General features: G+C 63.9%; 1 protein-coding gene across 1 annotated transcript; it reads left to right on the top strand.

Moving 5' to 3' along the window:
• Nucleotides 1–8,688: 8,688 nt before the first annotated feature.
• Nucleotides 8,689–24,280, top strand: FIBCD1 (fibrinogen C domain containing 1). The gene is made up of 7 exons (XM_054174475.1): nt 8,689–8,961; nt 13,648–14,124; nt 15,194–15,353; nt 16,116–16,252; nt 21,686–21,782; nt 22,096–22,275; nt 23,107–24,280. Exons 1-7 carry the CDS (start codon nt 8,890–8,892, stop codon nt 23,364–23,366), a joined length of 1,383 nt encoding a protein of 460 aa, XP_054030450.1. The 5' UTR covers nt 8,689–8,889; the 3' UTR covers nt 23,367–24,280.
• The last annotated feature ends 2,355 nt before the right edge of the window (nt 24,281–26,635 follow it).

The raw sequence follows: 26,635 nt of genomic DNA, 5'->3' as shown, positions 1-26,635 counted from the left end.
CCGGGAGGGTGGGTGGCAGCTGAGCAGCAGCAGATGCCACCAGATGGTCTCTGTGAGCGGGGACACAGCTAAAGCCCTGACAGGGAGGGTGCTGGAGCCCCTTCATTTGCTAAGTGCCTCCCTGCCCTGCTTCCATGGGGACGTGGGAGCAAGCTCGGGATGGTGGCACCAACCTGCATGGCAGCTGCCACAGCACTCTGGGGTTACAGTCACCAAGCTCCCTCCTGAAAGGTGCTGAGCACTCACAGCTCATCACAGCGATGGTTTCTCAGGGGGCTTTGGAAAAGCAGGCTTGGCTTAAGCACTTCCTGAACCTGCTTTTCCAAAGCCCCCTGAGAAACCATCGCTGTGATGAGCTGTGAGGGCTCAGCCCCTCTTCTGCAGCAGCAGCCTCCCCCCTTCCCCTCCCTCCCATCACCAGGACATGGTCCAATAGACTCTGTGACAAGAAGTTGTTGTGATACCTTTGACTTTAAAGCAGGAGAAATAACCTCCCCTAATGTGATCTACCATGGCCTTCTATCCCCAGGCATGGCACCCCAGATAGGGGCTGGGGCTCTGATTCCACATCCTCATGGAAACCAGAGCCCTCATCCCTTTAGCACGGGGATTTGGGTGCTGGCAGCAGCTGAGCCACCCACAGCTCCCTGCACAGGAGTCAGCCCCACGGGGGAGCAGCCCCACGGGGGAGCAGCCCCAGGCTGCTCCGGGGCCACCCCGAGAGCCCTGGGGGAGTGCTGAGGTCGTTTGCTCCCCCCAGGCACAGGAGCTGTGCCGTGGGCTGAGTTAGGTTGGGAAGTGTGGGTTGGGAAGTGGGAGAGCAGCAGAGGCAGAGCTGCAGGAGGTGGCAGAGGGCTCTGTGGGTAACACAGAACCAGAGAACTGTCTGGTTCTGGGCTGGAAAATCCCTCCGAGGTCATTGAGTCCAACCAGCAACCCAGCACCACCCTGGCCACCGAACCACGGCCCCAGGCGCCACGTCCAGAGGTTTGCTGAGCACCTCCAGGGCCGGGGACTCCACCACCTCCCTGGGCAGCTCCCATCCCCCTGCTCCCCAGCCCAGCTCCCGCTGCTGCGGTGCCCCGGGGCACAGGATGCTCTCTGGCAATCCCACATCATTTATTTTCATTGGCTGTCAGGGGGGAGGGAAAAAAAAAAGTGCTGCCAGAAGCCCAGCCCTGGCTCCGCTGCCTGCCATAGAAAATGTTGCTTTAATTGTATTTTATTTGGCAATAAGGAAACAGAAGCAGCAGCAAAGCCTCTGGGTGTTTTGTGCTCCCCCTCTGGAAAAAAGAATCTCAATTTGGCCCTTTTCTGGCTGTGCTTCAGCTACAGCCCCACCCAGCACATGGAAACAGGGGCAGTGATTTATCCTTTCTGGTGCCACAGCATCTTTGGGAAGTGCTTCCCCAGCCTGTCAATATTGAAACAGCTTTTAAACAAACAAACAAACAATGAAGTCATGGAACCACAGAAGTGCCCTGGGTGGAAAAGGTCTCCAAGAGCATCCAGCCCCAACCCTCAACCTCCAGCACCACCCTGGCCACTGAACCCTGGCCCCAAGTGCCATGGACACACATTCCTGGGACCCCTCCAGGGCTGGGGACTCCACCACCTCCCTGGGCAGCCTGTGCCAGTCCCTGACCACTCCTGCAGCAAAGACATTTTTCCTCCTCTCCAACCTAAGGCTCCCCTGGCACAGTTCCAGGCCATTGCCCCTCCATCACCTGAAACTCAAGGGAAGAGACCAACCCCCCCTGGCTCCAGCCTCTCAGGGAGCTGTAGGGAGCAAGGAGGTCTCCCAAATAAAGGTTTTTTCTTCCCCACCACCAATTATTTTTCAGCTACACACACTCCTTTTTTTTTCCCACCCCCAACCTTTGTCTGCAGCTTTATGATCTCCAAAGGCAAACCCAAGGCCATCTGAACTCAGCTGATGGCCGTGGAGCAGCTCCACGCCCTCCACCCTGAGCATCACCTCAGGCCCTGCTCTGATTTTACACTTCCAAGGATGTTTTCCTTTGCAGGGAGGTCAGGAGGGTGCCTGCAGCACCTTCCTCCCCTTCCCAGAGAGGTGCTGTGGTTGGTTGACTGTGGTTGGAACTAGAGGCAGAGGGTGGCCCATGCTCTGCCCCTCCCGGTGCCAATGGTGCCAGCTGGGAGCTGGCACAAGCTGGGGCTTCCCTGCCCTTTCCCCAGCATCTCCACAAGCCAGGAAGGTGAAACCTTCCAAACTGCTATGCAATTCAGAGCCCAACCTTCTGCCTCAGTGTGTAAACTGGAGCACTTCTCTGTGCCACCCAAAATAAACCCCTCTGAGCCTTCGCCAAGCAGCCCTGCTCTGCTCACCCACCCGGCTGGGCACCGGCAGCACGGCTCAGGTACCACTGCAGCTTTGTCTGCTGGGGAGAAGATCAACCCCCAGCTCACACCGAGCCTGGCAGTGGCACCTCCCAAGCCCCCGGGGGTGCTGCATGTGGCGTGGGGGCCTCCAGGGAAGGGGTTAATGGGTGGGCAGAGGCAGCGCTGGGGAGTTGCTAGGAGACTTGGGGATGCTGGATGCGCTGCTCAGCCAATGGAGGAGTTTCCCGACAGTAAATCTGCTAATTTGGGCTCCATTGATTGCCGGGGGTTAGGGGTGGAGGTGGGTACGGCTGACCCTCCTCCTCCTCCCAGCCCTGGACTGAGGTTTTCCCCTCCCGCTCCTCCAGATTCAATTAAACCGCTGAATTAATCTCCTGCAATAAACCCAGCTGCTATGGCAGTTTGAGCTGGGATCCATCATCACTGCTCCTGCAGAATGGTCCTCAGGAGGGCAACCCGGGGCTGCTCCAGGCTGCTGGCTGGGACTGGCTTGACCCGCCCCCACTGGGGTTAGTTTTCACCAGCCAAAAGCCTTTTTTTTTTTTGGGGGGGGGGGGGTGCTGATAGGAAAGGAGCTGGAGGAGGCATCCCCCCACCTCCCTCTCACCTGCATATGCTCCTCCAGATGGCTGGAAGTGCTGCTCCTCATGAAGGAAAAGGTTTTAAATTAAAACCTTGCCTGTGTTTTGGGGAGGGCTTTTGGCTCTCCCTTCCCAGAGCTCTCCCTCCTCTGCCATCCTCACATTTAAATGGAGCAGGCAGAGGGGGCACAGGTGAGGCTGCAGGCACAGGGCAGGGCTCAAGAGGGTCTCCACCTGGGTCCTGCCCCACAGAGGAGGTCGTGCAACCCATAATAAGCCCCCTTCAGGTGGGGGTCAGCCCCTACCTTCTGCAGCCCTCCTTAGCTACTGGGAAACTGAATCTCTCCTCTTCGCAGAGCCCCGACCAAATCCCCCTCCTCAGCTCCAGTGTCCCCCAGTGCCACCGTCCCCCGTGGCGCTGGAGGGCTCCTCAGACGCCCGGAGCTGTAAGCATTCATCCCAGCGGGATCCAGCCTGGAGCTGTGAGCATTCATCCCAGCGGGATCCAGCCTGGAGCTGCTCCACACCAGCACTTCTAACCCCCCAGCAGACATTTAGCCCCTGGCTCTGTGGGGTGGGATGGACTTAGCTGGGCTGGGCTGAGCTGAGCTGGGATGAGACAGGGGGGACTCAGCCTTCCTGCTGCATTCTGAGCCCAGCAGAGGAGTAAAAGCCACGTGGGAGCAGGATCTGACCCCTCCAGGGGCTCCGGGATGCCAACTTCTCACAGAAGCAGCGGATTACAGAGCATCAGCTCCGATCGATCCTCTGCCGCGGCAGAAAGCAAAGGGAAAAGAGGAACAAAAAAAGAGGTTTCTCAGCTGTGGAGCATCTCGGGGGGAGGGGGGGAGCTGTTGTGTTTGGAGGGAGAGAAAGCAAGCATGAGAAAGGGGCTGGGCAGGAAGGGCTCGGGGGGACACAGTAGGATCCCCCACTCCCTGGGGCACCGCCGTGGAGTGGGACCCTTCAAAACAAGGTGGAGGAGGTGGTTTGGTAGAGGGAAGAGAAGTGAGGAGATGCCCAGCCCCCGGCTTGGTCTTGCTGAGACCTTCAGACAGGGCGAGCAGGCTCTGGACAGGGGCTGCTGAAGAAGAGATCTTGGAACCCCAAAGGTCTTGCAAAGGGCTGAGCAGAAGAGATGCCCCAGGAGCTGCTGCCAGGGAGCCACTTCTGGCTGCTGCCCAAGACCTCTTTGCAGCTCGTTTGTCTCATTGTCTGAGCTATTGATTCCTCCCGTGGAAAGAAAAGGCCCTGGCACAGGCAGCGGTGTCACCAGCTGATGGACAGGAAGCTTTGGCCTCCCGAGAGAGGCTTTCTCCCTGGCAGCCAAAATGACCTTTCCCCACTGGACAAGGGGACAGGAGACCCTGCATGGGGCTGTGATGGGGACAGGAGCTGGGGGACAGCCCAGACAGAGACCCCCAACAGCCAAACTCACGACAAGGAGTTTTTTGCACCAGGGGAACAGTCAGACACTGGAATCACCTCCCAAGGGAAGCAGTGGAGTCCCCTGCACCAGGCAGTTTTAAGACTCAGCTCACCAGGCTGCTGGGCCAGCTCGTCTCAACGCCACCATCACCCAGAAAGGTTGGACCAGGTGGTTCTTGGGGGTCCCTTCCAACCTGGCACTCTGGGAGTCTGTACAAGGACACTGTGAGGCTGCTGGAGCCCTGGGGCAGGCTGCCCAGAGAGCTTCAGGAGCCTCCTTCTCTGGAGACATTCAAGCCCCACCTGGCTGCGTTCCTGTGCGACCTGCCCTGGGTGATGCTCTTTGGCAGGGAGGGGTTGGACTGGATGATCTCTGGAGGTCCCCCCCGGCATTCTGAGTGTCACTTGAGCCAGGGGAGGGGGGGACCTCGGGTCAGCGTCCCAGCAGAGGGCCAGGCAGGCACAGCCCACGGCTGCTTGGGATGAGGCTCACGCAGCTCCTCTGCATTCCGCGCTCTCGCCGGCGCGGGGCGAGGAGCTTTGAAGGAGCTGAGCTGCCCTTTCATTATTAATATGATGATGATGTCTGACGCCCTGTGTGCGCAGCCACGGCTCTGCCTCGGGTGGAACCCTGCCAGGAGAAGCTCCTTCTGCTCCCCAGCCAGGGCTTGCTCCTTCCCCGGCAGCCTTCCCCCCGGCCCCGGCACTGCGCCTTGCGGTGCTTCTGCCCCACGCGGCTCCTTTCGCTGGGCTGGATCCCTGGAGCCTCAGTCCTCGTGCTGGCTCTGGTCCCATCTGTGACCCTGGGCATCACAGAACCAGTCACAGAATGGGAGGGGTTGGAAGGGACCTCTGGAGATCATCCAGGCCAACCTCCCCCCCTGCCAGAGCAGGGTCACCCAGGGCAGGTCACAGAGGAACACATCCAGGTGGGTTTGGAAGGTCTCCGGAGATGGAGACTCCACCACCTCTCTGGGCAGACCCAAGTGTGGGCTGGACACAACCAGGTGGGTGAAGTGCCACCAAGGCTCTGTCTCATGGAGGGTTTCATCCCTGCAGGGGACACAGAGCCCAGCCCCTGCTTGCCACCACCGCTGCAGCTCTGCTCGCTGCCTTGGACCACGGAACAGAAGGCAGCGCCTGGAATTTGCTTTACAGCACAGCTTTTAGTGCGTGGGTCTGATCCCATGTTGCTTCAATGGTTTTGTGCCCCCAGGCCAAGCCAGGACCCCTGGGCAGCGTGGGCAGAGATGGCCCAGGGAGAGGAAATGCTGCCAGGAGCAGCGGCTCCCGGCAGGACCTGCAGCCGCAGCAGCTCCCGGCAGCCTCACATCAAACCTCTCTCTGTCTCTCCATTTTAGCCCTCGGGCCACAGCCTGAGACATGAATCATCCCTGCTGCCTGCCGATCGATCGGGGCTGGGCTGCTGGCAGAAGCCCCTTCCTCAGCCAGCCCAGCTGCTGGCATCACCCAGGGCAACTTGTGCCCAATGGCAGCCAGCTGCAGCCTGTGCCCAGACCCTTGGCTGCACCTTGAGCACTGCTCACTCCCTCCCAGCACAGCCCACGGGGCTGGATCCATGGCTACAGGACAATCAGGGATGGAGCTGTGGGGCCGGGGGTGCCCCTTCCCAGAACCCCAGTGCCATAGCTACAGCCAGAGCCCATGATGGGTACAGGAGGTGACGCAGCTCAGTGTGAGTCATAGACTCACAGACTGGTTTGGACCTTAAAGATCATCCAGTCCCAATCCCATGCCATGTGCAGGGACACCTCCCACCAGAGCCCCCCCAGCCCCTGGCCCACCTGAGTGGGACTCACCCTGAGCATCACTTGGGCTCCCAGAAACACATCCCCCTGCCAGGCAGCCACCCTTGGTCCTGCTCACCACAGCTTGGAGAGCCACACAGCAGCCTGGCCGCTGGGCATGGTGCTGGGACCCTCTGAGCTGGACCCTGCACCCACACCCAGCATCAGGGTGCAACAGGGGGCACCTCAGCCCTGCCTGGCAGCCTTCTGGGCATCCCATCCCACCCCAGCCTCCAGGATCCAGAAATTCTTGACAGTGAGGGTGGGGAGAGCCTGGCACAGGTTGCCCAGGGAGGTTGTGGATGCCCCCCTGCCTGGAGGTGCCCAAAGGCAGGCTGGATGAGGCCTTGAGCAGCCTGTGCTGGTGGGAAGCATCCCTGCCCATGGCAGGTGGGTTGGAACCGGTTGATGTTTGGGGTCCCTCCCAACCCAGCCCATTCCAGGGACTGTCTCTCTGTGTTCCCATCCCACAGCAGCCTGCAGGATCCAGCTGTGGCTTATGTCAAGGTATGCTGGATTGCAAATTAAAGCTCAGCTCTGCTGCACGGCCCTGGCTCCATCTGCAGCAAATGAGTTGCTGGACTTGGAGAGGGTCCAGCTGTGCAGCCTGGTGTGCCTAACACCCAGGGCTGACAAGCCACTGAATCACTCCTGCCCGTGCTGCCAGGCCACACCAAGCCAAGATACATTTCTTTTTAATGATAAGTTTTTATTGTTTGGAGTTCAGCTTAAAAGCAGCCTCCGGGGGGGGGGGGCTGAGCACCACCACCCCCCCCCCCAGAATGGCCACGCTTGGAGGGGGCTGGGTGGGGGGGAGGAGGCTGGGAGGGGCGGTGCTGAGCCAAACACCCCACTGGTGGCATGAGCTGGATGAGTCTCAGCCATCGAGGGAAGTCCTTGAAAGCCATCCTGGGGGAAGGAGCTGGGCTGCTGCCATCAGCATTGCCCAGGAGATCAGGGCATGGGCACAGCCAAGGGCAGGGTGGGCAGCCGGCAGGGAGGCAGCTCACACACACACATGGCACACATGGGCACTGCCTGCTTGGGATGGCACTTGTGCCTTCCCCCTCCCCACCCCAAGAGACCCTCAGCACCCTGTGCCAGCCCAGCACTCACCCAGTTCTTCCCAAAATGAGGGGAGGGGGCTGTCCTGGGGACAAGCCTGTGGCCCCCAGCACCCACAATCTGCCACCCCTGTGCCCTGTCTGCCAGTGCAGGGTGGCAGCCTCATGAAAAGCCACACAGAATGGGAGGGGTTGGAAGGGACCTCTGGAGACCATCCAGTCCAACCCCCCTGCCAGAGCAGGGTCACCCAGGGCAGGGCACGCAGGGACGCATCCAGGTGGCACTTGGGAGCTGCTGTGGGGGAGCCCAGCTGGGAGTGAACCCCAAGGACAGAGCCTGAGGGAGGGTTGGAGCGAGCCCCCAGCCCCCTTGTGCCGCCTGCCTGGGGGACAGCCTTGCACTGCAGGTGGAGAAGTGTTCGGGGGGGCTGCAGGACCCCTCAGGAGGTTTCCTGGGGGCTCCTGAGCATGGAGAGAGAAGCCAGCCCTGGCCCCCCACCCCACACCTCCCCAGCCAAGGCCGGCTTCAGGCAGGGCTGAGCTGAGCCATCGCTGCTCTCCTGCCGCTCCGGGGAGGCGCTCAGCAGCGCTGCTGCCCGCGGGTCAGACAAGCGGCAAATCAAAGATTTAAGGGAGGTGCTGCACAGGTTCGGGAAAGAAAAACCACAGCCGGGAGGGGAGCTAGGGGGAGGGGGAGGTGTGGGTGTGGAAACCAGGCTGGGGAGGGCCAGCATCACTGCTTTGGGCTGGCAACCCTGGGGTTTGACCAAGACCCCTCAGGGATGCTCCAGGGGGCACCGGTGTGACCCCTCGTGCTTGAGGGGGGGACACCTTGGCCACTGCCTCCCCCCCCCCCAGCCGCCATCAGCTTTCCGCCGTGTGCTGGGTTGTGCTAAAAGGCTGCTAGCACTTCGGCTACCCTTGGGCACAAAGGTTTGGGGGGGCTGATGCCGGTGCCCCCCCCCCCTTCCCGCTCTCCCTGCCCATCCTTGCCCGCTGGGTAGGACTAAGCCCCTCCAGCGCTGGGATGATGAACCGGGGACTGTGGCTTTGGAAAGGGGGGGTACGGGTCCTCGGGGGACCCCCACGCACGCCTGTCCTTCTGTAGCACCCCTGGACCCTCTGCCGCCAGCCCCCGCCTTACCGGATGCCTCTCCTCCAGATGTGTTCGCACATCTGGGCAGCTGCGGAGCCCCAGGACAGGAGGGACTGTGGACAGCGCTCTGGAATGACTCCGGAGCCGCTGGGACGTCCAGGGTTGGGGGTTTAGGGCAGTGCTGGGGGCGGGGGGCAGGGACAATCCCCGAGGCATCACCGAGCGACGTCCCCGGAGCGGGGCCGGGGGAGCCCCGGGGGAGGCGGGCGGGGCTCGGGCGGGAACAGCGAGAAGCGTCCCCGGGGCAGGGGGAGCGGGGCGGGCAGGGAGGGAGGATCCACCCCCGTGTCCGTGTCCTCCCTCCCTCTTCTTCCTCCTCCTCCTTCGCCGCCGCCGTCGCCGCCGCCCGTCCTCCCGCCGGAGCCAGCCGGGCAGCGCGGGCGGGCTGGGGGCTGCGCTGCCGGGGAGGGGGGGGGTCTGCAAGGAGGAGGAGGAGGAGGAGGAGGGTGAGGGGTGTCTGGGCACTTGGGCTGGAAGTTGGCGGCGAGATGGGGAACGAGCGTTGGAAAACCATGGGAGGAGCCTCGCAACTTGAGGACGGGCAGCAGGAGAAATCGCAGGTACGGGGCTGGGGGGGAGCGGGGGGTGGGCAGCAGGGAAGGGGCCAGCCCGGGGGTCCCACTGAAGCACCCCCCCAGTTCTCCACAGTAAGCGTTTCTCCCAGTGCAGCCCGGTGGGGTGAGCTGTCCCCGCAGCGTGGAGCCCTCCAGGCTGCCTCCTCTCATCACCCCCTCCCCTGAATTGTTGGGGTGATTTATTTGCAGTCAGTAACCCCCAACCCCCCAGCCCCTAGCCCGGGCTGCCCCCCAGCCGGGCAGCGGGCGATGCCCCGGGCTGCCACACTCGCCTTACTGCTTAAATAACCCTCAGGAAGGGGATGTGGCACCTCAGGTCCTGCTGCAGCCAGAGCCACCCCTCTTGGATGGGCACCCCCGGGCCCCCCTGACCTGACCCCCAGGACCCCCTCCCACCCACCCCTCACCCCTTGTTTTATGGGGAGCAGTCAGAGGTGCGGTGAAGCAGTGGCGAGGTGCGGGGGTCGGGGACATGCCGGAGCCTACTGAGCCACCCTGCCACACGTGTGCCAGTGCCTCCCGTCCCCCGGTGCCAGGGGGCAGGCAGGGAGGGGTGAGCATGTGTGGCGGCCGGGGCATGCCGGGTGCTGGGGGAGAAGGGGTGCGGAGCGCGGACAGGCAGCTCTGGCAAGAGCCCGGCGGGGACGCGAGTCTGCCATGGAGCCTGTGAGCCAAGAGCAGCCAAGAGCTGGCAGTGCCCTGGGCAAGGATAGGGTGGGGGGCAGCCGTGAGACAGGCTCGCCCCCAGGTCTGCCACTTCCCTGTCCCCTTTCCATCCGCAGCGATGCAGGGAAGGGACTTCTGCCACACTTCTCCTCCTGCACAGCCTTCTCTGAGCTCTCCTCTGCCCCACGGCTCAGCCCATCCATGCCCAGCGGCTCCCTCGCCCCGCTGCCCACCCCAGAGGCACGGGAGGCTCCGAAACCCACCCCCCAGAGACAGACCTCTCTCTCCTCTCCCCTTCCCAGCAGGGCTGGCTGCCTGGCACACAGCCCCTCCACGCAGGGGGCCGAGTGGTGCCATGCAGCTGAATCCACTCTCCACCCAGCTTTGTGCCCACCACGGATCCAAGGATGAGCTGAGCAGGAGGGCTCCAGCCCCGTGGGGATCCCTGGTGGGGGCACGCAGGGGGTTGCAAAGGAGGCACAGAGTTTGCTGCGCAGCCCATGAAGGGCTCCCAGCTCCCGGAGCTCCGGTGGGAGCCCAGCCCAGCCCTCCTGCCTGCTTCCCCACCCAGCCTGCTCTGGTGTGGCCACCAGCCCCCTCCTCTCTGCCCCCCGAGCCCCAGAGCCATGCTGCAGGAGGAGGACAGAGGCAATGAGAGTGGGATTCAGCCCATCTGCCGCCATGCCTGTGGGGAGCAGCAGGGTGCAGGGGGTGGCTGGGGTGCAGCCCTTGCCCCGCAGTGAGCAGGGCTGGGGGCTGCAGCCCTGTGCAGAGCTGAGCAGGAGCAGAGCTCGACAGGCAGGGAGGGTGGAGAGGGACAGGGGCTGTGCAGGGCGATGCAAGAGGAGCTGCTGGAGCAGCTCTGGAGAAGGCAGAGGCTCGAGGGGGTGAGGGACTGGCCCCTGCTGCCCTGGCCGGGGCTGGTGGACCCCAGCAGTAACGGGGGGAGGGTACCCGGACTAAAGTTTGCCCCAGCTGCTGAGCCTGGGTGATGCAAAGCACAGTGCCCACCTCCCTCAGAATCACGAGTGGGGTCCTGGTTTGTCCCTGGCTGGGGACATGGTGCAGGGGTAGAGCACCCAGGGCTGCCCACGACCGCTGCCCACCGCCCCGCAGCGCAGAACTTGCCTGAGGAGCTGCCAAAAAGCAGGAGCAAAGGACATCTCCTCCTCCAAGAGCACCTCCCAGGGCACAGCTCAGCTTCTCTTGCCACCACTCTTCATCTGTGCTCCCTCGGGGGGGTCAGCCCACCTCCAGCTGCCCTGGGGACAAGCCAGCTTCTGTCCTTCCCTCCTTGCAGTGTGCCAGAGCTGCTCTCCTGTACCCAGCACAGCCACTCACCTGGCCAGCTGGCTGAGGAGGCTGAGGGACACCTAGGGTGGGGGTGACAGGCACTGGAGCTGCAGGGACACACAGGTCCCAGAGTGGAGGATAGCTCACAGGCTGCTCCTGCAGAGCGGTTGGGGCACCAAGGACCCAGACCCCAGGGGGCACAGTGGCCAAGCTTAGAGACACTGCCTGAGCCAGCACAGGGCATGGAGAGTCCAGGTCAGCTTTGTGTGCCACAGCAGTGCCTTGGTTCCTCCCTCCTGAGCTCCAGCCCCAGCTCCAGAGCAGGATTGCAAGTGAAGCTCGTCCTGAGCACCTCCCAGCCTCACAGCTTCTGCTCTCCATAGGAAGGAGGGCACATGGGCACCTCCAGCCTGATGGATGTCCCCAGGGGGACATCAATACCCAGGGCAGGGGGATGTCCTGCAGCTGCCTGGAAGCCTTGGCAGGAAGATCCAGGAGCCTGAGGACGTGCAAGGAAGGGCAGAGCCCCCTGGAGCCGGGAGAGCCGTGACCGTGGTGGGGGCAGGAGCGTGGGCAGAGGTATTCGATGGCTTTGTGCCAGGAGCCGGGCACGCAGCTGCAGGGCTGCTGTGCTGGGAGGGTCTGGGGGGACCCCCACCCCAGTTTGGAGTGTTGCTGGTGCTGCTGGCAGTGTTTCCCTCCTCTCCCCAATGCAGGTTGCCAGGTAACACAACCTGCCAGCGAAATGCCGTGGGACTCGTAAGGCTGCCGCTGCTCCCGAGCTCGGCTTGGGATCTTTGCTGGGGATCTGGCAGGTCACAGGCAGGGTTTGGTTCAGTGCAGAGGGGGTCAGCCCCCAGTTCCTGCCCCACTTCCCAGTGCTGAAGGGCTTGAAGACTGGGAAAAAAAGCTGGATGCAGCTGCTGGGCAGAGCTGCAGGATTTTGGTGTTAAAGCCCAGCTGGGATTGGTGTGGCTGCAGGGAACGGAGCAGTGGCCAGGCACAGGCTCTGATCCTCCAAGCCCTTAGTGCTCAGAGGGATCCCTTGGCTGTCCCAGCTTGTCTGTGTGTCCCAGCTTGTCTGTGTGTCCCAGCAGGCATGCTTCAGGCTGGGGATGCCAGCGTGGGGCAGGAGGGTGCAGAGCTGGGGAGCTGAAGGTGCTGTCACAGTCAGGGCAGCTGCAGGCACAGGGTCCCTGCTCATCCAACAGATCCCTGCTCAGCCTACAGATCACAAATCACTGGATGTTGGTCTCTGCCCAGCAGCTGCCCCTCCTGTCCCTTCTGCACTCACAGGGTGCCAAGGGGTTGGGATGAGTCCAGCTCCCAGGTGTCCACATGAAGGTGTCAGCAATGGGCATCTCCCACCTCCATCTGCCACCATCCTGCTGCTCCCAGCTGCCCCCCGAGCCAGAGCTCCAAGCAGAGGGCAAACTCCTCACCCCCTGCTTGCCCAGAGCTCCCCTGCCTGTCTCTGACATCTCTAAATGCACACCCAGGGGCCGAGCCTGGGGCTGCCTCCTCATGGAAGTCCCAGCAGGGTGGCTTTCAATTCAGCCCAGAGCCATCTGCCCCTCCAGCCTCCCTCCACGGGCATCCCCCCTGGCTGATGGGGCACCCCTGGGCCCCCGGACCCCGGGCAGCCAGCCCCACCCCCCCAGCAGGGATCACCTTAATGCAAATGGTTGCAGGAGCAGGAGTGAAGTGAAGGGTGCTTGAAGGAAGGTGTCACTCCAGATAGATGTGCACAGGAGGGGACAGGGCCTGGGAGATCTTTGCAGATGCAGCAATTTTCCCCTCGTTTCTGGGGAAGTAGTCTTTGTCTCCACGAATCTGCAGTTTTCTGGCAGCCCAGCAATTCCTTCTGACAGCCTTGGCCAGGGTCAGGGGAAAATCGCAGCCTCTGTCCTGCAGGTGTAATGAGAAGAGAGGTGGCAGGGGGAGGGACCCGGGGGGCTGGGGCGGGGGGGGTGGCAGCTCCCTCCCTCCGTGCTCCAGCGTTGTCACCTCGTGCTTTGCCAGGAGAAAAGGCTCTTGGAGTGCACAGAGCAGCTCCCAGGGGCTGAGCCCATGAATCCCTGCTGCCCCCAGGGCTCTGGAGGGGGGGTCGAGACCTTTCCCACATCAGTTGAAAGCTCAGGGACAGGTCCGAGGGCTTTGGGAGCAGCTCTGGGAGGGTGCAAGGGGGACTGTGATGTGTGCCCCCCTCCCGAGCTGGGAGATGCCCCATGCAGAGCAGACCCCACGATGCTCAGGGTGAAGTAGCCCCAGCACTGACTCCCAGTTCCCCCTTGCTGCTGCCCTCCCTCAGCTCCCTTCTTCCCCGCGGTCCCCACTCTGGGCTGTTTTCCCTTCTCCTCCCCAGACCTGTGCCCAGGGCAGTGGGGAACCCCCCCCCCAGCTCCCACTGAGTGCCTTAAATAAAAGCTGCCAGCGGGAGCCGGCTGCTGCCAGGCGTTTGCCCTCTTTACTATTTCATGCCCTGGCTCCCGGGGGGTTCAGCTGCTTCCCGCTCCGCGCTCGCCCGCGGCCTCGAGTGCCTGGCACGGCCACAGGGCTCCCCCACGGCCCCTCCTCTGCCACCACCTCCCCACGTCCAACATCTCCTCCCTCCTTGCTGGACCCTCCCAAAGCCCGGGAGGGTTTGTACCCACCTGTGGGAGGAGGGGGAGCGGGACGTGCCCAGCCGTCTGTCTGTCTGTCTGTCGGCAGAGGATGAGCTGCGGGTACATCCTGTGCACCGTCCTGCTCTCGGTGGCCGTGCTCCTGGCGGTGACGGTCACCGGGGCCATCCTCTTCATGAACCACTACCACACGCCCGGCACCGAGCCGCCCCCGGTCATCAGCACCAACCCCCAGGAAGCCAACGCCCTGGTGACCATCGAGCGAGCCGACAGCTCCCGCATCAACATCTTCATCGACCCCAACTGCCCCGACGCGGCTGGCACCCTGGGGCGGCTGGAGGGGCTGCAGACCTCCCTGCTGCACACCCTCACCGACCACGACACCGAGGCCAAGGCCACCAAGAGCCAGCAGAAGGCTCTGCTGGTCACGGTGGCCGACGAGGTGGCCAAGCTGCTGGCACACGCCCTGCAGCTGCGCAGCGACTGCGACAGCCTCAAGAAGGGGCACAGCGCCATGGGGCAGGAGCTCAGCACCCTGCAGGGAGAGCAGGGCAGGCTCATCCAGGTGAGCTGGGGGTGCCCCGTGGCAGTGCCATGGGGCAGGAGCTCAGCACCCTGCAGGGAGAGCAGGGCAGGCTCATCCAGGTGAGCTGGGGGTGCCCCGTGGCAGTGCCATGGGGCAGGAGCTCAGCACCCTGCAGGGAGAGCAGGGCAGGCTCATCCAGGTGAGCTGGGGGTGCCCCGTGGTGCTTCCTGTGGAGAGAACCCTCCCTCCCCTCCCATCCCCACGTCCCTGGGGGCATGGCTGCTTGCAGCCCCTGCCCACAGTGTCCAGAGGAGACCTCCAACAGAAGGAGTTGAGGTTTGAGGCAGCACAACTCCAGCTCCAGCTCAGCAGCTGCCTGCCTCTCGCTGCCAAACCACCCCAGTGCCAGCGAGCTGGGTGTGCAGCCCCACACCGTTGTGGGTCCCCTGGCTCTGGGTCCAGTCTGGGGGCTCTGAGCAGAGCCAAGCACAGCACAGGACCATCCCAAGGGTGGCTCCTGCAGCAATCAGCCCCCCACTGATTCACCATTCCCCACATTCCTCCACCAGCCAGCTGCCTCAGAAGCTTATGTGGGGCTCCTGCCCAGCACCATAGCAGGACCCAGGGCACAGCTCCATGCTCAGCTCCATGCCACCCCTCCTGGTGCTCACCTCCCTCTGGTTGGAGCTGCTCCATCCCTCTGCTTCGCCTCGCTCCCCATCCTGCTGCTCTGCTGCAGCCACCTCCTGGCACTTGCCTGGCTTGGGTCACCTCAGGGGATGGCAGAGAGCTGGTGGCTGTCTCAGGACACAGCTATTCCTGCCACCTCCACAATCCCAGCCCTTGCCCAGAGATGCTCCTTATCCCTCGGGGTGGGGGCAAAAAGCACCAGAGATGGTGTATGGGATCTGCTGTGGGTTTTATGCCCCCACATGGCCCCACCAGCCCACAAGCTGGCAGGGGCCACTGCTGCCCACCCTTTGGGGTGCCATGGGAGCGTGCAGAGCATCCTCATGGTGAGGTGGGTCGAGGGGTCGAGGTGTGGAAGGGGCTCAATCACATTCAACCGCAATACCTTCTCCCTCCACCTCCTTTGCCCTGCTCACAGCTGCTCTCGGAGAGCCAGACCAACATGGCTCGGCTGGTGAGCTCCGTCAGCGACGTCCTGGACACGCTGCAGAAGGACCGCGGTGGTGCCCGGCCCCGGCTCAAGGCTGACCTGCAGAGGGCACCGGCCAGGGGAGCACGGCCCCGCGGCTGCTCCAACGGTGAGAGACGTCCCCGGGCGGGAGGCAGGGAGGGATGCTCCTGGGGCTGCTCTCGGCAGGGCTCTGCCTAAGAAAAGGGAAGGGAGAAAACCACCCGAGGTGGGAGAAAGCAGCCCGGAGAAGGGAGTGGGCTGGCAGGCAGATGGGGCAGGCAGGGGATGGAAAATGGAGTCCCAGAAGGGGTGTTTCAGCCCCAAATGATCCATCAAGCAGCCTACAGAGGCAGCTCAGAAGCCACTTCCCAGCCCTGCACACCCACCTGTCCCCCACACCGATGGAGCCCAAAGCAGAGCAAGAAGTCTTCGCTGCCTGCACTTGGGTGCAGCTGGCAGTGCTGCATGGGACTGGGGAGAAAGAGCCTTGGCACAGCTCAACAGCTTCATCCTAACTAAATCTGAGCCAAATTCCTCAGCACTTGGTTCAGATGAAGCTGAGTAAGAGGGTCCTGGGGCTGTGAGCCCACACTGCCCGCTGCAGCCCCCGGGCATGGGCTCCCTGCTGCCAGCCGGGGCCCAGCCTGCCCTTGCTGTCACACGGGGACACGGGCATGGGCTTTGCTGGCTGCTGGGGGGGTTGGGGTCCCCACGCTGGCTGCGTCCCCCCTGGCCAACTCCTGCCTTGAGCATCGGAGGGAAAGAGCAAAGCAGCAAGGGAGCCGCCAGCAAGGTTGAGAGAGCCTGAAAGAAATGGCAGCCCATTCAATTAGATCATTCATTAATTAGCTTCCCTCTCACCCCACCCCGTCCCCACGCCCCGCTGCAGGCTCCCGGCCCCGGGACTGCTTTGACATCTACTCGAGCGGACAGCAGGAGGATGGAATTTACTCCATCTTCCCCACGCACTCCCCCGCGGGCTTCCAGGTCTATTGCGACATGACGACCGACGGCGGGGGCTGGACGGTGAGCGGCTGGCCGGCGGGGGGCCCCGCGCCGGGACGCTGCGGGTGGCTGAGGTCGCTCTCAGGCCTTGGCTGTGCCGTTGGGATGGGGGAGAAGTGCTCGTGGGGGGGGTCTGGGTGGGCACAGGGAAGCAAGCGAAGAGGCTTGCCTGCCATAGCCCTGCTGGCAGCATTGGCAGAGCTGCCCAGTGCTGCCAGTCTGAGCCCTGAGCCAGGGCCCAGCAGCCCTGAGCAGGGCTTGGGGAGCTTGGCTGGACCTTAGAGGGTGGTTCTGGGTGGGTGGGTGGGTGCCAGGGCTGGAGTTTGTCCTTCTTGGCAGAGCTGGTGCCTGGTGGAGCTGTGGGTGTGCCATGAGGTGCTTTTGTGCTTTGCCCTGGACCCAGTTCCTGCCCAGCAGTGAGCTGGTGCTGGGGCTCAGGATGGAGCCCAAGCCCAATGCGTTTTGCCTAGCCTAACACAGGGGTGCCCAGGGGCACCTCTGGTGCCAGGCTGACTCACTGGCTCCCCAGCTGCTCTGTCCAATTCGCTTTGCCACGGCAGAGGCAGCAGCTCTGTAATCACAGTAATGGGGGCAGGGGGCACAGGGGGACATGGTGCTGGCAGCCCCAAGCCTGGAGGCCCCCCTTGACCTGGGCTCCACATCGGTGTGAGCAGCCCCTGCCCAGCTGGGCATTGCCTGGGATGTGGCAGGCAGCAAGGGGGCTCCAGAGAGGTGGGGGAGGGCTTGCAGGGAGGGGAGGGCAGGCAGCTTCCCCCTGAGGACACTGTGAGCAGAGCCAGCCAGCACCCCTCCAGCTGGGTGCTCTAGGAAACAAATCCCCACGATCTGCTTCCCCTAAGCAGCTTTGAGCAGGAGGGAGCTTAGCCCCCCTGCCCCCGAGGGGCTGATGAGCCTTCGGCCTCGGGCTGCCCAGAGCCCACCCCCGGCACCAGCGACCTGCGGTGCACAGCTTGGTACCAGCAGCTGCCATGGGGAAACTGAGGCACAGCCCAGCCCCGGGGGCCCCAGCTGCTGGGGGGCTCAGCGAGGGAAAAGAGGGAACCTCAGTGGGCTCCCCGGGGTGGGGAGGGTCCTTGCAAAGCCTCTGCAGAGCCTCTGCCAGCCCCAGCGCTGCCTGAAGAGCAGCCCAAGGTGATTAGCCAGACACTCAGAGGCTTATTCAAAGCTGCTGCAGCCGGGGGGGGGCTCGGCCAGGGCTGGGGAGGGGGCAAAGCAAATGATCTGACAGCCAGCAGCACCGTGGGGCTGGGCAGCGAGGCTGGCATGGCAGTGCCCGTGGCATCAGGCCCGGGAGCAGCACAGCTCTGCCCTGCCTCAGCCGGGGGTAGAGGAACCAAACCAGGTGCCGGACCCTGGGGTCGCCGAGGTGGCAGCATCCGGAGCAGGGCCAGGGCTGCTCACCTCAAGCTCCCATTTCTCAGGGCTGCTCTGCAGCAGAGGGTCCCAAACATACCTTGGGGTGCAGAGGGTGCCTCAGCCATCTCCCGTGGGGCTGGGGATGCCAGGGGGGCTGTGGGGCACTGGCTCACTCCAGGTAAGCCATGGCACAGGTGGGCACCGTGGTGCAGAGCCTGGGAAATGTGCCTCCCCTCCTCTGGAGCCATCACTCCTGGCACTTGGCTGATCTGCAGGTGGGTGGAAGCCACAGCAGCAGCTGAATCAATTCCGAGTTGGGAGCCTGGGAGCTGCTGAGCAGAGCCTTGGTCTGCATGGAGCTTAGGGGCCAGGGGCAGCAGAGGAAGACCCTCCCCGGTGTCCCATCGGGGAGGTACCCAGCTGGGCTCACTCACTGGGTGCTGCTCAGCACCATGCTGTCCCCATGGCACGATCTGCAGTGTCACCCTGTGCCCTGGCCACAGGCAGCATCCCTGCTGGCTCCCAGGGAGGCTGAGCAAGGCACAGCTCTCACTGGACCAACCTCCTCCTCCCCCAAACTCCCACCTCCAGCCCAGGGCAGCCAACCCCCTCCCACCCCCAGCTCTGTGGGAGCCACTGCAGCCCTGGGGCTGTTTGCTGCCTGGTTTGCATCTCCAAAAGCAGGACTCTGGTGGATGGGGCAGCCAGCACCAGTGCCTGTGCGAGGGAGGTGACAGGGAGGGGGAAAACAGTGTGAAGGAAGACCCAGGGAGCCCCCAGGGCACCCCCAGTCTGTTTTGTCCCCCTTTGTGATGCCCACCAGCAGCAGGGCCACATTTGCAGCCTGCTGGGGCACAGGTCCAGGTTGGTGCCCACCAATGCCAATGGGAATGCCCATGCCCCGTGCTCAGCACCAGCTTTAAGAGCAGTGGTGTCCCCGGGCTGACCTCACGGCAGCGCCAGGCTGCAGCTGTGTAATTGCCCAGCCTGACCCTGACCCCACCTTTGACACTCACCTCCAGCACTTGATTAAAGCAGTAACAGCCTGGCACAGGCTGGGGGAGGCCTCTCAAAGCTGCCTCTTGGCGTGCTGTTGTCCTGGGAAGCCTCTGCAAGCTCCTCCTGGTGCCCCTGAGCCTCCTGGCAGGAGCATCTTGTCCCCATAAGTGATGTTGTCACCATGGCTGCGGCCACCTCGGCATCACTGCGTGTGCAGCAGGCACGGGGAGGCGCTGGGAGGGCTGAAGGATGCAGAGGCAGAGGCTGTGCAGGCAGGATGAGGACTGTGGTGATGTTAAGTGACAGCTTCCAGCTTCCCAGGCACCTGCTGTGCCAGGGATGCTCTCGGGCACGGCTCTGCCCAGCCCCCTCAGCGCCCACCAGAGGGGTCCTGGTGTGGGCTGAGCAGACACTGATGCATTTAGTGCTGGGCTGGGGTGAGCTGAAGGCAGTGGAGCCTGGGGAGATGTTTGCTGCCTCCCAGGGGGGTGATTTGTGTGTCAGCAGGGACAGGGATGTGACACTCGTGCTGGGGGGGACAGGCAGGAGGAGCCAGGCAGCGCTGCCAGCTGTGGGGTCTGCAGCCCTCACACAGGGCTGGCACTTCCTGGGCCCAGGCTGGCTCCTGCCATGCTCCAGCTTTGTCTTCTCCATGGCTGAACCCAAAGATGTTTGTGCCCACTTGTGATGGGCACTCAGAGGAATGCTGTGGGGCCAGGGGCTGTGCCATGGCAGCCAAAAACTTGAGCAGGGGCAGCAGAGCAGTGGTTGAGCACCTCCCGGGCTGGGGTCGTTGTGAGGTCTGGAGCCCACTGGGGGCTTCAGGGTGCTGGTATCAAGGGTCTGCAGGGAGGAGAAGAGCTCACCACTGGCACAGGCTGGCACTCCTGATTTCCTCTGGTTTTAAGCCATTTTCCTGTCCTGCTGCCTTCAGACAGAGCCTGTCCCTGCCCTGTGAGCTCAGCACGACCCAGGGAGGCAGAGAGCAGGGGAGATAAATATTTCAGCCTTGCCTTTAAAGAAGGGAAGAAAATCCTTTTTGCTTAAGAGGGGGTGATGCATCTTTGATGAGGAGGAAAAAAGCAGTGAGGCAAAGCTGGGAGCGTGGCAGCGAGGCTGCAGGTCACCAGTGCCTGCAGCATCCCAGTGCCCAGAGCACCCCGGGGCATGCAGCATCCTGGAGCATGCAGCATCCCAGTGCCCAGAGCATCCCAGGGCATGCAGCATCCCAGGGCATGCAGCATCCCAGTGCCCAGAGCACCCCAGGGCATGCAGCATCCCAGTGCCCAGAGCACCCCAGGGCATGCAGCATCCTGGAGCATGCAGCATCCCAGTGCCCAGAGCATCCCAAGGCATGCAGCATCCCAGGGCATGCAGCATCCCAGTGCCCAGAGCATCCCAGTGCCCAGAGCATCCCAGGGCATGCAGCATCCCAGGGCATGCAGCATCCCAGGGCATGCAGCATCCCAGTGCCCAGAGCACCCCAGGGCATGCAGCATCCTGGGGCATGCAGCATCCCAGTGCCCAGAGCACCCCAGGGCATGCAGCATCCCAGTGCCCAGAGCACCCTGGAGCATGCAGCATCCTGGGGCATGCAGCATCTCAGTGTGGGGCTGAGGAGGAAGCTGCCACATACCCACCTGCACACAGAGTGAAGCATGCCAAGGGACCATGCCCAGGAGAGGACAGAGCAGGAGCCCCAGGAGCACACAGAGCCTCCAGCACCCCCCAGCTGCTCACGGCTGGGTTTGAGCCGCTCGGTGCTGAGCCCGGTGGGCACTGGAGCACTGAGGGCTCCTGTGGTGCCCTGGATGATTGCTGAGCCATGGAGATGTGTCCCACACGCCTCCCTGGGCACCACTCAGCAATTGGCCTATTTACCACCACAGGTCAAAGCCGATTAAGAGGGACCATGGGTGCCCCTTCCCCGCACGGCAGCGCCGCAGCCGACGCTGCCCAGGGAAAATCAGCTTCGGGCCCCCAGCCAGCCTCACCACCCCCCTCTCCCAGCAGGGCCAAAGAAAGCCCCTTGAAATGGGCTTACAGCAGCTTCTCAAGGGCTCAATGCAGGGATAAAAAGCAAGGCTCTAATTCTAGAAGGTAAGTACAGCAGGATCAGAGCTCCAGAGCCTGCGCTGGGCATCCCCATCCCAAGAAGTGCCCATCTGGTGAGGGGCAAACTGCTCTGGAGCTCAGGAGCTGGGGCTCCTCCCGGGGGGCTCAGGAGCTGGGGCTCCTCCCGGGGGGCTCAGGAGCTGGGGCTCCTCTGCATGCAGGGATGAAATCCTGCACAGGCAGGAGCAGCTGGAGGGAGGCTGCAAAGGAACAGCCCTGTGATGGAGCAAAGCTTGGAGTTTCCCCACTGGTGTGAGGGGACTTGGTGGGACTGCCTGAGCTTGGGATGCTGGAGTTGGGGTGGTCAGGCTTGGTGGCACAGCCCAGCCCCAAAGACAGAGTGCTCAAGCCCCTTGCTGCTCCTAAATCACCCAGCACCCCAGTGCCCACCCTGGCACCTGGTGGCAATCGGGCAGCCTGGCCCAGCCAGGTTTGATGCCACTAAAGCAGGGCTGGAGGCTTCACTAAGCTCAGGTGGTGGGAGGTGGAGCAGCACTTTCTGGATCATTGTCAACAAATCAACCCCCAAACCACAGACAGAACAGGGATGGAACATGCAGGGCACCACAAGGCACTGAGCAGGTGGGAGAGGGAAAGGGAAAGGCTCAGAGGAGAAGAAAAGCCACACTGAGCCCCGGGGGCTCTGCTGCAGCTGGGGGGGCTCAGGTCCCCACAGGTAATTGCTGTTGGACACTAAAGAGGCATCCCAGGGATGGTGCTGGGTGCTGGGCTGGCTGCCCAGGGGGAAGCCAGGAGAGGGAAATCAGCTGTGTGGATTTGCACAGCTCTGAGCACCCTGGGAACTGCAGGACGGCTTGGACTGACCTGGGCAGAATGTGCTGTGGGTCACACCTCAAGTCGTGTCACACACCCTTCCCTCCATCACTGGGGATCCCGGGGGCTGCTCGGGGCGCTCAGGCTGGGAGCAGCCCCCCAGCTGACCCCCTGCCCGTGCGCCCCCAGGTGTTCCAGCGGCGGGAGGACGGCACTGTGAACTTTTTCCGAGGCTGGGAAGCTTACCGGGATGGCTTCGGGAAGCTGACGGGAGAGCACTGGTTAGGTGCGTGGGGCCAGCAGTGCCGCGGGGTGCCGAAGCCTGGGGACCCCCCGGGGCGGTCTGGGGTTTCCTGTCAAAGGAAGGGACACCGAGACCCCCCTTGACCGGCGCCAGGCCCTAGGAGCGGCGGCCTGGGTGGGCAGGGAGGGGACCCAGCGGCTGCAGAAGGGCAGGGAAGGGATGAAGCTGTTTGCCTGCAGGCGCAGCAGCAGCGGAGTGAGGGCTGGAGGGTGGGAACCGCTCCCTGTCCCACCCTGAACCCCCTCCCCAGGGCCCCCCCAGCCATCCCCGGACCCCTCCCCTCTCCCTGCCGCAGGGCTGAAGAGGATCCACCTGCTGACGGTGCAGGGCAGCTACGAGCTGCGCATCGACCTGGAGGACTTCGACAACGGCACAGCCTTCGCCCACTACGGCAGCTTCGGCGTGGGGCTCTTCTCCGTGGACCCCGAGGAGGATGGGTACCCCATCTCCATCGCTGACTACTCGGGCACGGCAGGTAGGCTGGCAGCAGGGGCAGATTCAGCCTGGAGAGCAGGAAGAAGTTCTTGACAGTGAGGGTGGAGAGACCCTGGCACAGGATGCCCAGGCTGTGGATACCTCATCCCTGGAGGTGTTCAAGGCCAGGCTGGATGAGGCCTTGAGCAACCTGGGCTGGTGGGAGGTGTCCCTGCCCATGGCAGGGGGTTGGTACTGGGTGGTCTTTGAGGTCCCTTCCAACCCAAACCTTTCAGTGATTCTGTGATGGGGAGCCCACGGCCACCAAACCCTCTCCCTGGGCTGCCAGTGGCATCCTCCAGCACTGCTGCTGGTACAGGGATGCAGCCCTGGGGAGCTGGAGGCAGGAGAGAGGCTGTGGTTGGGTGTTTGCAGGGTGGGTGATGCCAAGTGCCCTGTGCACCACCAGAGGAGCCCCACTGGGGTGCCCAGGGGAGTGGGAGACAGCTTGAGGGCAGGGTGAGGGGCAGGGGAGGGCTCAGCCGGGCTGCTCCCCCCCGGGGGCAGGGGAGGGCTCAGCCGGGCTGCTCCCCCCCGGGGGCAGGGGAGGGCTCAGCCGGGCTGCTGCCCCCCGGGGGCAGGGGAGGGCTCAGCCGGGCTGCTGCCCCCCGGGGGCAGGGGAGGGCTCAGCCGGGCTGCTCCCCCCCGGGCAGGGGAGGGCTCAGCCGGGCTGCTCCCCCCCGGGGGCAGGGGAGGGCTCAGCCGGGCTGCTGCCCCCCGGGGGCAGGGGAGGGCTCAGCCGGGCTGCTGCCCCCCGGGCAGGGGAGGGCTCAGCCGGGCTGCTCCCCCCCGGGCAGGGGAGGGCTCAGCCGGGCTGCTCCCCCCCGGGCAGGGGACTCCTTCCTGAAGCACAATGGGATGAAGTTCACCACCAAGGACCTGGACAACGACCACTCGGAGAACAACTGCGCAGCCTTCTACCACGGGGCCTGGTGGTACCGCAACTGCCACACCTCCAACCTCAACGGGCAGTACCTCAAGGGCCACCACAGCTCCTACGCCGACGGCATCGAGTGGTCCTCCTGGACCGGCTGGCAATACTCCCTCAAGTTCACCGAGATGAAGATCCGGCCTGCCCGCGAGGAGAATTAGCTGGGTGGCACCAGCCCCCCGCCCCCTGCCCAGCCCCCTGCCCTTCCCCGCCGCCCCACAGCCCTCAGATGCCATCCTCGCCCTCCTCCCCGAGGGCTGGCCCATCGTTGAGGGGCCCCTGGGGAGCACCTGCCCTGGGGAGGGTGATTTAGCTCACAGTCACCCATGGACACCACCAGACCTTGGCTTCCTGCTGCCATGGCTCCTGGGCACCCATGGACACCACCAGACCTTGGCTTCCTGCTGCCATGGCTCCTGGGCACCCTTGGACATCACCAGACCTTGGCTTCCTGCTGCCATGGCTCCTGGGCACCCTTGGACATCACCAGACCTTGGCTTCCTGCTGCCATGGCTCCTGGGCACCCTTGGACACCACCAGACCTTGGCTTCCTGCTGCCATGGCTCCTGGGCACCCTTGGACACCACCAGACCTTGGCTTCCTGCTGCCATGGCTCCTGGGCACCCTTGGACACCACCAGACCTTGGCTTCCTGCTGCCATGGCTCCTGGGCACCCTTGGACACCACCAGACCTTGGCTTCCTGCTGCCATGGCTCCTGGGCACCTATGGACATCACCAGACCTTGGCTTCCTGCTGCCACAATGAGTCTCCTGGCCAGAGCGTGCCCCACAGGTGGTGCTGCAGCAGGGATTTGGGGAGCAGTGCCCAGCAGGGTCCAGCAAGGAAGAGAAGAGGCTGCCTGGAGGGAGGAAGGAAGGGCTGCAGCAGCCTGGGCAGGCTGAGCACCTCCAACTCCTCTTTACTTCAGACACAGACACCCAGCAGGGACCTCACCCAGCTGGCACAAGACTGGGAGACCCTCGCTGTGGGGAGCCCCACAGAGCCCCCAGGACAGGGATGAGGCTGCTGCTCCACAGCTCCAGCTCAGCCCATGGTGCTACTGGGGACAGGGCTTGGCTGGTTGCAGAGCCCAGCCTGTGCCAGTGACTCTCTGGCCTGCAGGTTGCTCTCCCCCAGCCCTGCGAGGGCAGCGCAGCAGGGAAGGGACAGCTGCAAACTCCTCTGTCCGCACTGTCCCTGCCGGGGCTCCTGGAGCCTCCCAGCAGCTTGGGGCAGCCCAGAGCAAGCCAGTGTGGTGCTGCAAGGACACACACCCAGAACCCAGCATGACAGGGAGCTGGGCTGGCAGTGCTGGGGAAACAGGGAGCAGAGCAGGGAGGAGGAGGCAGAGGAAGAGGAGAAGGAGGAGGAAGTGAGGAAGGCTCACTTCCCAGCACAGCTCTGCCTGCATTCCACAGCTCCTCCCTCCCAACCAGACCTTCTTGGATTCACCTTGGACTTTCAGCACCCAAAAGCTGTGACCTGTCCTGCAGCCCTTGGCTTTGGGCATCTCACCTGTGCGCCCCTGCCCTGAGCCCCCTCGGCTCGCCCCCGGCCTGGGCACCCTCCTTGGTCTGCAGCCAGGGTGAGCCAGGCTCTGGCTCAGCACCTGCAGAGCCTCCAAGCTTTTCCTTGCTTCAAATCTCATTAAGGTTTTGCAAAAAGCAGCCCTGAGTGGGGCTTAGCTTCTGCAGGGCCCTGATAAGTGGGCAGCAGGCACTGCCTTGTGCCAGCCGAGCCTGGCAGCAGCTGCCAGGGGCTGGGGGGCTGCCTGCAAGGACTCAGCTGGGGGGGATTTTGTCCAACCCCAGAGCCAAGCCTGAGAGGGCTGTGTAGGAACAGGCTGGGGGCCAGCCAGGATCCTGCCCAACCTCTGAGTTGCTTTACACCTGTGCTGCAGCAGCCATGGGGAGCAGAGCCCCACACTGGACCCTGGTCCCAGGGAACACCATGGGACAGACAGACAGACTGCCCAAGGAGGGGAGGAGAGCTCCCACCGGCCCCATTTCCAGGGGGGATCAAAGGCTCAGCATCCTGCCCGGGGCTGGTTTCTGCTTCTCTGCCTCCTTCCCTGGCTTGTGATCCTTCACCACCTCGGCTCCCGTGCTGGGCACAGCCCTGTCCTTCTGTCCTGCCCGGGAAACAGGGAGAAGTGACACACTGAGGGGCACCCAGCCCTCCCCTCTGCCAGGGGCAGTCCTTGGAGCCCTTGGGTGAGGACAAGCCCCCAGCACAGGCGCTGGCTGTGCCCACTGTGCCCAGGCTTTGTCTGAGGCTGGGACCCCGGGGAGCTCAGCGATGCCATTTCCCAGCCAGCACAAGAGCAGCAGCCCCCCAGCAGCTCCCGTGGGGCTCCCTGCACCCCACTGCCCCCCTCCAGAAAGGGTCCCTCACAGGCAGGGAGCACTGAGCCCTTCCTGTCTCCTCATTAATTGATTTCAGTGATTAGCTGTAGCTGGCTGTCTTGTGCTTGTCTATAGGGCGAGGTGGCAGACGGAGCCACATGCCCTGTGCCCCCCTCAGGAGCCCTCCGCCGGTGTCTCTCCATGCTGGGCAGGGGCCATTGTACACGCAGCCCCTTGTGCCAGTGCCCCTGGCACCCAGCACTCCCTAATGACTTTGTTCTGACTCGCAGGAGGGGATTTGAGCCCCGCCGGGACGCGGCACTGCCCGGGGCGCTTGCCGAGCGGGCATGCAGCGCTCCGCAGCCCTGCAGCGGGAGCAACACATCCCCGGTGACACCGACCCGGAGAGGGGTGGGCAGGGGCAAGGGGGGGGAGGGAAGGGGGTCCAGGACCTGGCCACCCACCTTGCTGGGCTGGCTGGTGGCGGTGGCAGTGCCCGGCGGTCTCGGCGGTGTGTGCGTGGCGTCCGGCGCCCTCCCTCTGGACACTCAATAAAAGGAACTCATCGTTCGCTGCCGGCTGGAGCCTGTGCCCGGGGGATGGAGCCTGTGCCCGGGGGCTGGAGCCTGTGCCCGGGGGCTGGAGCCTGTGCCCGGGGGCTGGAGCCTGTGCCCGGGGGATGGAGCCTGTGGCCGGGGGATGGAGCCTCTGCCCGGGGGATGGAGCCTCTGCCCGGGGGCTGGTGGGAGGACCTGCCACAGGTGACAGCCAAGGGAACGCGAGGGACAGCTCCTTCCCCACGCCAGGCTCATGGCATCCCCGGGAAGCAGCCCACTGTGGGCTTGGGCTGCCCAAACGGCGCTGCACATCTGCCAGGGAGGGCTGGGGAGTCCTGGCAGGGCACGGATGGGGCAGCAGAGGCTTCTCAGGGGCTGAAGCCCGAACCCAGGCAGTACCGGACCTCAGAGAGAGGGTGGTGGCAGCTCCCGGTGCCCAGGGGACCTGCTCCCTGCTCCCTTCAGAGCAGGAGGGATGCCCCTGGCCCCTTCCTGCAGAGCAGAAGGCTGCTGCCCACCCTCCACCC

Source organism: Dryobates pubescens, chromosome 29 (genome assembly GCF_014839835.1).
Source record: "Dryobates pubescens isolate bDryPub1 chromosome 29, bDryPub1.pri, whole genome shotgun sequence".
Classification (NCBI taxonomy): domain Eukaryota; kingdom Metazoa; phylum Chordata; class Aves; order Piciformes; family Picidae; genus Dryobates; species Dryobates pubescens.
This window is presented reverse-complemented; position numbering and strand designations above follow the sequence as displayed.

Excerpts from the sequence above, each read along its gene's own strand:
- FIBCD1 (XM_054174475.1), top strand. The coding sequence starts at position 8,890 with ATGGGGAACGAGCGTTGGAAAACCATGGGAGGAGCCTCGCAACTTGAG. Across the intron at positions 14,125-15,193 it reads AGCAGGGCAGGCTCATCCAG|CTGCTCTCGGAGAGCCAGAC; the intron begins GTGAGCTGGGGG and ends CCCTGCTCACAG. Across the intron at positions 22,276-23,106 it reads TGACTACTCGGGCACGGCAG|GGGACTCCTTCCTGAAGCAC; the intron begins GTAGGCTGGCAG and ends CCCCCCGGGCAG.